This window comes from Nelumbo nucifera, chromosome 6 (assembly GCF_055504915.1).
Source record: "Nelumbo nucifera cultivar China Antique chromosome 6, China Antique-T2T, whole genome shotgun sequence".
Taxonomy (NCBI): Eukaryota; Viridiplantae; Streptophyta; class Magnoliopsida; order Proteales; family Nelumbonaceae; genus Nelumbo; species Nelumbo nucifera.
In genome coordinates this window covers 55167050-55178926 of record NC_142654.1, presented here as the reverse complement: position 1 = coordinate 55178926, position 11877 = coordinate 55167050, and the positions used below count along the sequence as shown (strand labels likewise).

The 11877-nt window shown below is 34.3% G+C and overlaps 1 protein-coding gene across 2 annotated transcripts; it reads left to right on the top strand.

Annotated features, from left to right (window-relative positions):
- The first annotated feature begins 1177 nt into the window (after window positions 1-1177).
- LOC104602038 (Low temperature viability protein) lies at window positions 1178-11640 on the top strand. Of its 2 annotated transcripts, XM_010265585.3 has the most exons (7): window positions 1178-1438; window positions 1543-1587; window positions 2105-2594; window positions 2711-3142; window positions 8683-9288; window positions 9817-9944; window positions 11185-11640. In XM_010265585.3, the coding sequence occupies exons 3-7, from the start codon at window positions 2112-2114 to the stop codon at window positions 11186-11188; spliced, it is 1653 nt and encodes a 550-aa protein (XP_010263887.1). In that variant the 5' UTR covers window positions 1178-1438; window positions 1543-1587; window positions 2105-2111; the 3' UTR covers window positions 11189-11640. The 2 variants fall into 2 exon arrangements, with proteins under 2 accessions (XP_010263887.1, XP_088746272.1); XM_088890146.1 differs by lacking the exon at window positions 11185-11640 and having other exon boundaries at window positions 9817-9948.
- Window positions 11641-11877: the final 237 nt, after the last annotated feature.

Here is an 11877-nt window from a genome sequence, read left to right as displayed (position 1 = left end):
GCAAATTATAGGGTAATTTTTATAAATATATGAAAGTATAGGGGTGTCTAACTGTCGAAGTAAATGACCTTAAAAAGAAAAAAAGAAAAAGTTACAGCCAATTGGGTTTTATCGGGTCTGACCTGATTAATATAATCGATCCAGTACCAGTTAAAGTAGACCCAATAGGATCTGGTTCGGTTCTGGGTATATGCATTTTTGTAGTTCGTCCCAAACCAGACCCGATTTATTGACAACATTAATTAGTAATAATTCCCTCAACAGTTTTGAGTACTGTTCAGAAAATCAGACCAGACCGGCCAATCGGACCAGTTGAACTGTGATCTGTCTGATCTGGATATACCCTAAAACTGTTTTGGTAAAAAATCGTAATGGACCGTCCACTTGGCTGGTCCGACCTAGAAACTATCGAATCAGTCCTGCTTTTGTAGAACTGGCCAGGTTTTATAGGCATCATAATGTCCTTAGGCTGTATTTGGAATTGGTGTAAAAAGCCATTGGTGTAAAAGTACATCAATAACGTTTTACACCAAATTGTGAGGAAGTGATTGTTACACTTTGAAAAGCGTGATGAGAAAATGTAAAATTTTACATCGATTTTATCGATGAGGTTTTACATTGATTCACGACATAAAATTCTACTCCATCCAAATGCTAATAAATCTAAACCGGAGTAAAGTTTTACAATAATTTTCATTTACACTCCATCTAAACATTGACAAAATAGAATCGACATAAACTTTTTTATCATTCTTGATTTACATCGCTTCCAAACGTAACCTTAGGCTCAATTTGAAAGGAGTACAAATATAAATATGTAGAGTTCAAAACTGTATATTTTATATTATTATGTAGGTATTTGCACTATACATAGGCTTTGCACTCTTGTATAAATACAAATACATAGGCCTTGCACTCTTGTAATGTACTCCTTCCAAATTGAGCCTAGGCTGTGTTTGGTTGCAATGTAAATAAATTTATACTGATGCAGAACTATGGTAGTGCAAATGATTTGAGTGTAAATTCGGACTTATTTTTATTTTAAATTTTAGCTTATTTTGTTTGATTGTGGCACAAATGAAGTAAAATCTAAAACAAAATTAAACAAGAATTTGCATTTTTTACATTTGCACTCTCATGCATTTGTACTAATACAAATAAATTTGCACCGCAACCAATGACAGCATTAAATGCGAAAGGACAAAAAATATTGTGAAATATTACGAAACTGCCACCAAAAACCTTTTCAATCTCTGCTACTCCGTTTACGGTTTACCTATCCCACTTTAGGTTTTCTTCTACTAACCTCTCCTCTTTCGCTTCAACCTTCCCATCTCCCGCAGCCACCGCCCGCCGCAGCCACCGCCCGCCGCAGCCACAGGCACTGGTGCACCGCCACGAGGACACCAACCTCAGGGCGCCGCTCATTTACTACCAGGTACGTCCCTTCTTAACCACTCAGTGTCTCTTTTCTCTTGTAAATGCAGGATTGGAAATTTTTGAATCAAACATCTGAAACATTTGACGCTCGGTATCTCACAGCTGTTCTAGGTTACTTCTTGTATCAGCTTCGACATCTCATTCAAGGTTAGCCACTTAGTTGCGACCTCAGATTTCCTGTTTAGTTTTTCGAATCCAAAATTCCAAATAATTTAAATTGAACATTTTATATGGTTTGGTTCTGAATTTCTGATGTAATTTGAATCAATTCTTCCTTGTATTACATGAATTATCAATCAATTGTTCTTTGATTCTGTCATTCTGAATTGCCAATCAAATCCGATTGCATAGTACTTGATTTTAATGTGGGACATATAGTCAATGGGCTAGTGGAAATAGCTAATAACACCCTAAATCCACTAATACATAATATTGCCACTAACCACTGACTCTAAATCCACTTATGCATCACTATATGGTAGTACCGTTACTAAGCTTTTTCTTTTTCTTTTTCTTTTTTTTTTTAAATTTGTATTCAGTTTTGTTATATTATGTTTCTTCATCCATCAAAATTATTTTATTCTTTAATGGGACATTGATATGGACAAAGTTTTAGGGATGTTCTCTATTGCTAAGCTCTAATTATGACCAATACCATTGCCAGATTATAAATGGGAAAGAAGAAGTTCATTGACAAGAAGAAGTCTGCAACATTTCAGTTACTTGCGAGGGACACATCAGACCCCAATTATCATGGGGGTCTGGCTAGTGATCGAGTCTTTGTTAGGGTTGACAACAATCCATACTCTGTTCATGGGTTCTTGGATGAAGACACTGATTATGTGGCTGGTGATGTTTCTCCTGGTTATCCTGATGAAACAAATTTTCTTGATGATCCCAACTCAATTTTTGCTGATGCACCTGGAGATGACGAAGATGATGAAGTTGAGAATCCTAGAAACCAAACTCGAATGCGAGGCAGAGGTGTGGCCCCTCTACCAGATCATGCTAGAAGGGAAATTTTGGAGTTAGGGCTTCCTGATGATGGTTATAATTATCTTATTCATTTGCGGGAGATTAGAAACACTGGTGGTGGTTCCTCTTATTACCACAACAGCAAGGCAAAGCTTGATCAGCTCCCACTGGATGTAAAGGTTTGTGATGTTGGATTACTGCAATCAATCCTGTTCTTATCTAAGTTTAAATATCAGGCTGATTGGGAGGGGGTTGAGCTATTTGTAAATTCTTTTATTTTTATTTTTTATTTCAGGCCTATGATGCTTCAAGAGTACATATTCCAAAAGTTGATGAAGACTCAAATGAGAATTCAATCTATCAAGTTGCATCAAGGACTGTTGGTGTGAGGATCCAGAAGGCTGTTGATCATGAAGTAGCTGCTTTGCTTGATGATGATTTATCTCGATTTGGCTCAGACATGGAGGACTTGGAAGAGGATTTTGTAGTTCAAGCAAACCTACCTGAGGAAGGGGAAAATGTACTTGTAGATAAAAATGTAAACTTTACTGAGCAACCTGAAGTAATCAAAAGAGAGCTTAACAGATCTGCAAATTATGCTTCTAAAGAACAGGGACTTGACTCTGTCAGTTGGGATGAACCAAAGAGTCACAATCAGGAAGCAAGCAAGGAGTGTGGCAGTGAGAAACCTAGAATTCGACGCCTTTTGGATGAGCAATTTGATGTGGTGAGAACCTCCTCCAGTCCTCCACAATAGAGAACTTGTTAATACATGTTTATCAGAATGAGGTGTTTGATTTTCTGAAGTGTCAATTTTGTTCTCTGTCTCAATATTTGTTTTTTATCCAGTTAGAGCAAGAAATTCTCATAATACCTTCTTCTTGGTTGCTATGTTGAGCTCTAAATTTAATGTGTTTGTTTCATTATTTTTTGTGCTGTTTTAGAGTTATAAGTGAGCCAAGTGAAATTTACTCCACTTGTTTTCTTGGCACTAAATGTTGCATAAATATAAGATTAGATTGCATATTATGCTCTTACAGATTTTTTAAGCCACTATGGACTTTTTAAGATCAGATTTTACAAGGCAGAGGTGACTCATGAGGTTAGGTGCTGGAATATTTCAATGTGTGACATGGAAGCCTTAATGCTTAGATCTTATTTTTGCGAGGAAAAAACAAGAACTAAAATCAGAAATAAATGATTTATTCTTCATGGAAATACTGATAAGAAAATTATTCATCATAGGAACAAGGGATATAAATTTCAGAGTTACTGGCGTTCTGGCCGATCTTTCAAGCTGTTAGAAAAATGTCAACATAAAACAGAACTAAGTTGGTATTGAACTATTAAAAGCCTTAAACATTTAAAAAACCACAAAGACAAGTTATAAAAATAGAATAAGACCCATGAAGAAAATCACAAGCACATAGTTGGAAAGCTTAAAATTAGTCTTTAACTCAGTCTTGTAATGTGAATCCTACTTAAATTATTTTATGGAACATGTGTTCTGGACACAAGGCATCTCCATGTGCAAAGCTTGTCCCATCTACTTTCAGGCATTCCAATTTGGTATTCTTAGAAAGTTTATTGGACCTCCCAATAGCTTATTAAGGGGATGACAGACAGTTGTAGTCTTGTAGAATTCTCGGTCAAAAGATGGCAAGAAGATGCTGATTGGGTGGAGAATAGCTTTCATTGGCAGGTTGGGGGTTGACTTGGGTTGTAGTAGTGAAGCTCAAGGGGCTACTTTGAAGTATAAAGATGCAAAGACACTGGGCATTAATTCTGTTGTAACATCTGAAAAAGAAAAGGAGAACAGTACTAGAAGTAGATGACTTATCAAGTGGATGGCAGACAGATATGGGATTAAAGACAGAAAACTGTGCTGATTGAGTGGAGCATAGCTTTTGTAGGCAGATTGGGGGTTGATTTGAGGCATAGAAATGAAGCTCAAGGAGCGATTTTGAAGCATAATGATGCAGAGACACTGGACACTATTTATTATATAGAAACATATAAAAAGAAAAACGAGAACAATAGTGGAAGAAGAATTGGAAATTCAAAGAGTCAGTTTAATTTACATCACTAAGGTGTTTTCCTTTTTAAAAGGTAGCTTATATGGAGCTAGACCATGTGATAAGTTTAAGAGTGTTTACAAGAGAAAGACATCAAAGAATGGCAGTTGAATTGTGAAAGTAGTAGCATACATGAACAAAGATGAGAAGAAGCTTGTTGATCGAAAAAAATGATGAGAAGGAAGCTAAGCCATGCATTGTGTGTCCTCAAGAATACGGGGGAAAGATCCTTCTTTAATAGAGAGAAAGATGATGAGGAGTCAGGGACACAAATAGAGGTCAGTGATGATTCTTCACTTAGAAAGGAAAAGGGAATCAGTGTTAGATGTCAGGCTGGAGGGGAGGAGGATATGGAAGTAACTAAGGATAAATCTGAGGCAAGTGAAGAACAGGTGTGTAAATATGAGGTTAGGAAAGTGAATAAAAAAGGTAGAGTTGAGTGAGGTGGTTGATAGAGAGTTGGAGATGGGAGAAGTATTGGGCATGTTGTATATAGGGGGAATGGAAGCAACCAGAAGAGTATTTGACAAGCTGGAGAAAAAGTGAAGGGAAGACATTATAGGAGGAGCAACAGAACAGTAGAGGAATTTTTGAGCTTGGATGGGCTGGTTATTGTAGATTTAGAAGGGGCCAACATATAGAATGAAAATGTGAGGTGAGTTCGGATAAGGCTTGAGGACTTTGGGGTTTGGAAGGGGCAGATTGAATGTGTAATGGTAATTTGGAGTAGTAATTGGTTGGTAAGATTGGCCAGATAGGATCACTTTGTATTGATAATGGGTCATGGGTGTGCAAGGTTTTTGTCTTGGGTTGAGTTGTGCGGGGGGCTTCTTAATGATATTTGTGACTTCTGGAGGGGAAAGAGGGCATGGGGGCATTTTCTTATTTCTTTATTTTGTTGGTTTTTTTTGTGGGTTACCAGGGTTGTTTGTAGTGGAGTGGGGTATTTCTTTGCTTGAGTGATGTTGGCAAGGATTAAAGTATCAGTATCGGGTATCGTACTAGACAACTTAGATACGGATATAGATACGAATATGGATACGAATACGCTTTGGAAACGCATGGATACAGACGAAAAATATGGAAACACTTGGATACGATAGGAAAGCATATAAAAATTGCATAAATATATTAATAATATTAAATTTAAGGTGAAATAAGAACAAAGAATGTATAAATACATATAAAATGTATATTTTAATGATGTACATGAAAGAATATATTACAATTAATATAATAGGATGCATAGATACCAAACAATTTTATTGATGATGTTTCAATCAAGAATCCAAAATGCAAAACATATGCTCCTATTATATTTTAATTATTATATCAGCTATTTTCTGTTTTACTATTTTTACATTTTTACATTAACAAAGAAGTCAACTAAATATTAAATTATCAAATGTAAATTAAAATATCAATTAATAATTTATGAAATATATAATCTCAACCTAAATTATATCAAATATATTAAAATTTCTAGGATACATATCATATGCAAATTCACAATTTTTAACTACTAAAATCATTATTTCATTATTAACATTTTTATTTCTATAAATTTATAAAATTAGAAATCTTATTTTATATAAATGTAGATTAGTAGATTTGATAGATTCAATTTAATATTATATTCTTGAATAATTTGTAAACAATTTTTATTTTTGTAAATAATAAAATATGTTGTAATTTAATGTAAATTAAAATATTAATTAAAAATTTTAAAATGCATATTCTGTGCAAATTTATAAATTTTAAGTACTAAAATAATTATTCTATTACTCATATTTTTATTTTTATAATTTTTCTAAATTTAAAAATCTTTTTTTGATACTGATGTATATTAGTAGACTAAGTCGTGTAAATTTATAAATTTTAAGTACTAAAATATTTATTCTATTATTAATATTATATTTATATAAATTTCTTGAAATTTAAATAATCTTTTGAAACAAATGTGGATTTGATATATTATTTATTCAATCATTTTATAAAATGCTAATTTTGAATATTATTTTTTTAATTCTTAGTTGGAGTTGTTAAACATAAATATTTAATATTTATTTGGATTGCGTTTTGACAATAACAATAAAACTTATTTTATTTTACATATTAATACAAGTGGTGGGATAGCTTTGTGGCTTAAGAGTGAGTGCGTTAGGCGTGTGATTGTTATCGACCCAGGTTCAAATCACCTCAGCGTTGTTTTTAGTAAAAACTAAAAAGCATGAGCACAAACATTCGTGTCTTGCGTGTGGCGACGTGGAGTATCTATATCGGTCCGATACGCATGACTGGTAGGATATACCTCCAGTTGTAGCGTATCCCATGCCGGATGCTACCGATACTAATACAATACGCCCCGTATCGGACGTATCGTATTGATATTTCAATCCTTGGATCTTGGTGATGCCTCATCACCTCAGATCGTAGCAATCTGCTTTTCTCCTTTTTAATAAGATTTTTATTTCTTATAAAATGGAGTTAGGAAAACGAAAATTAAACTTTGATGGCTGCGGCTTAGGTAATCTAGGCAATTTAGGTATTGAAATTATAAAGAATGATGGAGGAAATATCTTATCAAGCTTTTCAGAATTATTGGTGTGGGTAGTTCAATTTGAGCAGAGCTGTTTGCCCTATTTCAAGGCTTAAAATTTTCTTTATCAGAAGGCTGGACAGAATTGTGGGTTGAAGGAGACTGCCAAGTGGGTTATAAATTGGCTGATCTTATGGGAAGAAGCATCTAGGACTATTAGAAAATTGGGACTGGTTTGATGAAATGCTTTTGAAACAGCAGGATAGCTTCCTTTTGTTAATAAAACATCAATTCGTTGTTGCTTATCAAAAAAATCTTGCACTTGCTCAATTATTTGTCTCGTGGTAACAATGATGCGATTTTTTTATTTTATTGCCCTGAATTATGTTTGCAATGCGTATTATGTATTTATGCTTACAATATTTTAAGAGCACCAAATCACTGTCATTCTTTGGATTCTGAGTGTTGGGAGTAATTTTTTGCTTCATCAATTTGATTAGACAGCTGTTTATTTTCTGGACAATGTTCTCTTGTAATAATCTCATAAAATAATGTTTTTCTTAATAGGTCCCACCGCTTTCCTTTGAGTGTAAACATAAGACATACCACTAATATCCATGGTTTAAAAATCCAAATATTTCTTGATATTTTCATGATTTTTTTTTCCATTTCCATACGTATTGACATGAATTATTTGCTGGATTATATTTTGATATATTCCCAAGTGCTTTAATATCTTTTACATCATTTACAATAAGTTTTACTTTTAATTATAGCAATTTAAAGTTTTCATTTTACATATACATGGATATGATTCAAATAATTTGTTTTAATCTGACTTTTTCTCTTAAAATTATTATTTCTTTTCTGAGTTTAGCATTATAGATAATTCTTTTCTTCTTGGTTTCCTTTGTAAAATATTTTGATTATCCACAGTTTAACTAAATATAACCAATGTTTTAAATTCTTGTAATAGGATAAACAATATAATAGGATAAGTATATGTAAATCATTACTTTCTATTAATTAAGAAATAATAAAATTGTTTTAAACTAAAATATTATCAGAAGGCAGTCAGGCACTTTTGTATCCACGATACTTTTTTAAGCCCTTAAATTTCTAAGTGGAGGAAGAGTCCATGAAATGAGCTAATCATTTCAAAAGCATCCTTTTTATCACTTTATAATGTTATAATTATATAAAAGAGTGTGTTTTTATAGCTTCAAAAAATATCATTAGATATTTCTATAGATTAATATTTGTAATATTTTTACAATAAATCTTCTTGTAATTTTTTGATATATTTCTTATTGTTTAGTGGTCTACTTTTTCACCAAAACCAACATTTTGAACTCATACTACTAGTTAAAAGGACAAGATATTTAAAGAGTTCATATCAGAAAATACATTTCACTTGCACTCTCTTGTATGTAATGTGTCAGAATCTCTACTTAGGAGTTAAAAGGTTGGTTACCTGAAATGTGCCTGCCTTTCTATCTATCATTTTTCCTATTCTATTTTATTACAGAACTAACTTTATAACTTACCAATGATGATTTCCTATTTATTTAATTATCAAAAAGTGATGATTTCCTATTTCTACCGTTGGTTTTTTATTTACGTAAAAATCTCCTTGCATTTTGTGTGTTACAGTTTGAGCAACAAGAATATGGCACGGACAGTGATTACAATGATAATGGTTCTATGGATGCAGAGGGCGAATGTCTTGCAGAAAAACTTAATGATGCCCTTAGGAATCACGCAATGGATGAATTGGAACTTGATGACAAATACAAAGCCCCTGCAGATTTCTTGTGTGGGAACGAAGTACCAAGCAAAGAAGTACTCGATTCAGCAGCTGATGTCATTCGTCGATGTGCTGAGTATGCTGAAATATATAGCAATGAAAACCAAAATAATGAGGATGTGGTTGTGCTGCAGGAAAGTAGTGATGAATCTGAAGTATGGGACTGCGAGACTATTGTTTCTACGTATTCAAATCTCGATAACCACCCTGGGAAAATAGTTGCACCAGAGAACACTAGAAAGAAGAAATTGTCTGAAACTTTCTCCAGAGCATTGAGTAGTAGCGGCAATGTGATTTCTCTTCGAGGGAAGGAGAAACTTCCAGTTGAGTTTTTGCCCCATAGCAAAAAAGTTGTTTCAGAGAAAATGAAGGAAGTGGCTAGCTCGAGGACTGACATGCGGAGGAGGAAACCACACGGTCAAGAGTCAAAAGAGGAAAAGAAAGAACGGAAGGTAAGTACTGTTAGCCTTTCTAGACTATACTCAAGTCTACCCATGCCAAGCTTTGCTCAGAAAGCATAGATGGAAGGTTGTGTAAGGCTAGTAATTGGCAGGAAGCTTCTTCTACTGCTGCCAAGTCCTTTGCTCATGGTAGTCTCATTCTAGCAAAACGAATACTTGGTGAAAGCCAAGTCTCAAGAAGGATAAATGTATTGCTGTAAACGACATGGGCTGAAGGGGAACTAGAGACTGGATCAACTATTTGGGAAAGGTCAAAAGCCAGTGACCAACTGAGTGGTGGCTCAATTAGTACGTTAGTTGGGTAGTCCCAGCGGAGATGTGGATACCAGTCCCGCTGCCTGTGATCACCTACATTGAAAGTTATTAGTGTGATGCATTAAAATATCAAAAAAAAAGGCCAAAGCCAGTTATGATAAGTGAGAGGATCATCTCTCCTTTCTCAACTCCTTTTCCAGTTAGGTTTTATGAGTGTCATTCTGTTAAGGCTGTCATGGTTGACTGTAAGCTGCTTACATGCAGGCTGCTGTGAAAGAGGAGAGGCGAGAAGCACGGCGAGTGAAGAAAGAAATGAAAGGGCTGTACAAATGTGAGGCGCAGCGTGCACAGAAGGTTGTAGCTGTATCCACTCCATGTTCCATCCATATAATGTAAGTGTCTCTAATGATTTGATCTATTTAATTGAAAATCCTACTTCATTTTTGGAAGTTAGGTTGGAGATGGCCTTGCTTCTTGGAATTATTTTTTATATTGAATCCTAGATGCTACATTCTTGAATCTAGTCTTGGAAGAGAATATGAAGTTCTTCCCCCTTGATTGTAGTTACTTGTTGGTTTGTTATTATTAGGAATTATGTAGCCTAATTAGGTCGATTTGGATTTTTCTCAAGACAGATTGATCTGTTTCTGCTACATTGAAGAACAATGTGCCAATTGCCAATTCAAACCATCCATTGGATTGGGCATCCTCTGGATTGGCCACATGTTCATTTCCCTAGTACTCAATTTTGGTCCTATACACTACCTTGTGTTTGAGTTTCCCCAAGTGACTAGCTATACAAAATGTCTTAAAGAAACCCAGAATCTGGAATCTAGAGCCCTTACCATTAATTTGTAATAACCATTGCCATCATCATTGTTAATAGTTTCTAATGCGCAAGTAAATGGGCAGTGGGAGTAGTGCTGTACTTGTTTTCTGCGCTTGCCTTTTGGATCACAAATTAAATATGTTTGTTCATTTTCTTAAGGCTGCATTTGGAAACGATGCAAATAAGTGTGAATGCAAATATGTAGAGTGTAAAACGGTTCATATAAATTGTAAAATTGGGTTAGTTTTGCACTGACAAATTTACCTTCTTACCAAACAGACTTTTAGTTGTAATAGATGCAAACATGAATTCCAATAAAGCATATGTTTTTTTTTTTTATCAAAAGCCCACTTGAATGCAAATTTACTTTTTTTTATTGATGTACTTTTACATCTTATTATCACTGTAAATATGCGTTGGTCTGTCATTTGTTAATGCATTAATGAAATGTTGCCAAACACATACAAAAATGAACCAGAGTGCAAATTTGCCCTGAACCGGGATTTATACTCCATTTGCATCATTTCCAAACGCAGCTTAAATGTTTGGTTGCTTTCATCTTCCCTAACCTTTCAAGCATAAAATACAATGTATGAATTGTGGCCGCGGTTTGGGACTAGATGGAAATTGTAGGTGTTATTTTAGGATGATGCCTCGTGATAAAATGAAAGGAACTTTATCCTAATCATTTCTCAGATTGATGCTTTTCTTTTCATTTTTTTTCAATTATGGATTATGGTATGGAAATATTACTACACTAAAAACTAACTTGATTTTGTTCTCTATTTCTATTGTTGAATTAGGTAAATGTGGGATTGATGGGCTTAGAACTTGATGCAACTAAACGAATGGAAGTCTATTTATTATTTGTGATTTACTTTCATGTCGAGGATAGGCATGGTTTTCTCAAAATGCACGTGTCATCTCAAGTTTTGTGCATTACGGGTGGAACTGTGTACAAAATTGATGATTTTGTTGGTTGCAGCATTTCCATCAGTTCACTAGTTTTTTTGGGGTACATGGAGTGTACCATTGAGGAATACCTTGAATTTTGTTTTAGCATGGATATGAATTCCCTGAATTTGGCAGAATTATTTAGAGTATATTTTTGAATGGCTTGTTCCTTGTTTGCCATGTATAACATTATATTAGCTCCCTCTCCCTGCACTCCTTTCCAGTTTTTCAGTACATAATTGACAGTATGACAGATGCATTTTTTACCTGTAATTTGACATTAAATTTACATTTTTTTTGTTAAATTGAAATAATAGGGCTAGGGTCGTTTGGTTTCCATTCTGATTCGGAATCAGAATTGGAATTGGAATCTGGATCAGAACGGGAATCAGTTGAATGGATTCTCATGGGAGGGAATGGCCATTCCCTCAAATGGGGGAATGTTATTTCATCAGGAATGGGAATGGGATTTCAATTCCGCCCAACCAAATGGTTGGAATCAAAATGGACTATTTCGATTTAGATTCCAGATACTTATTCCC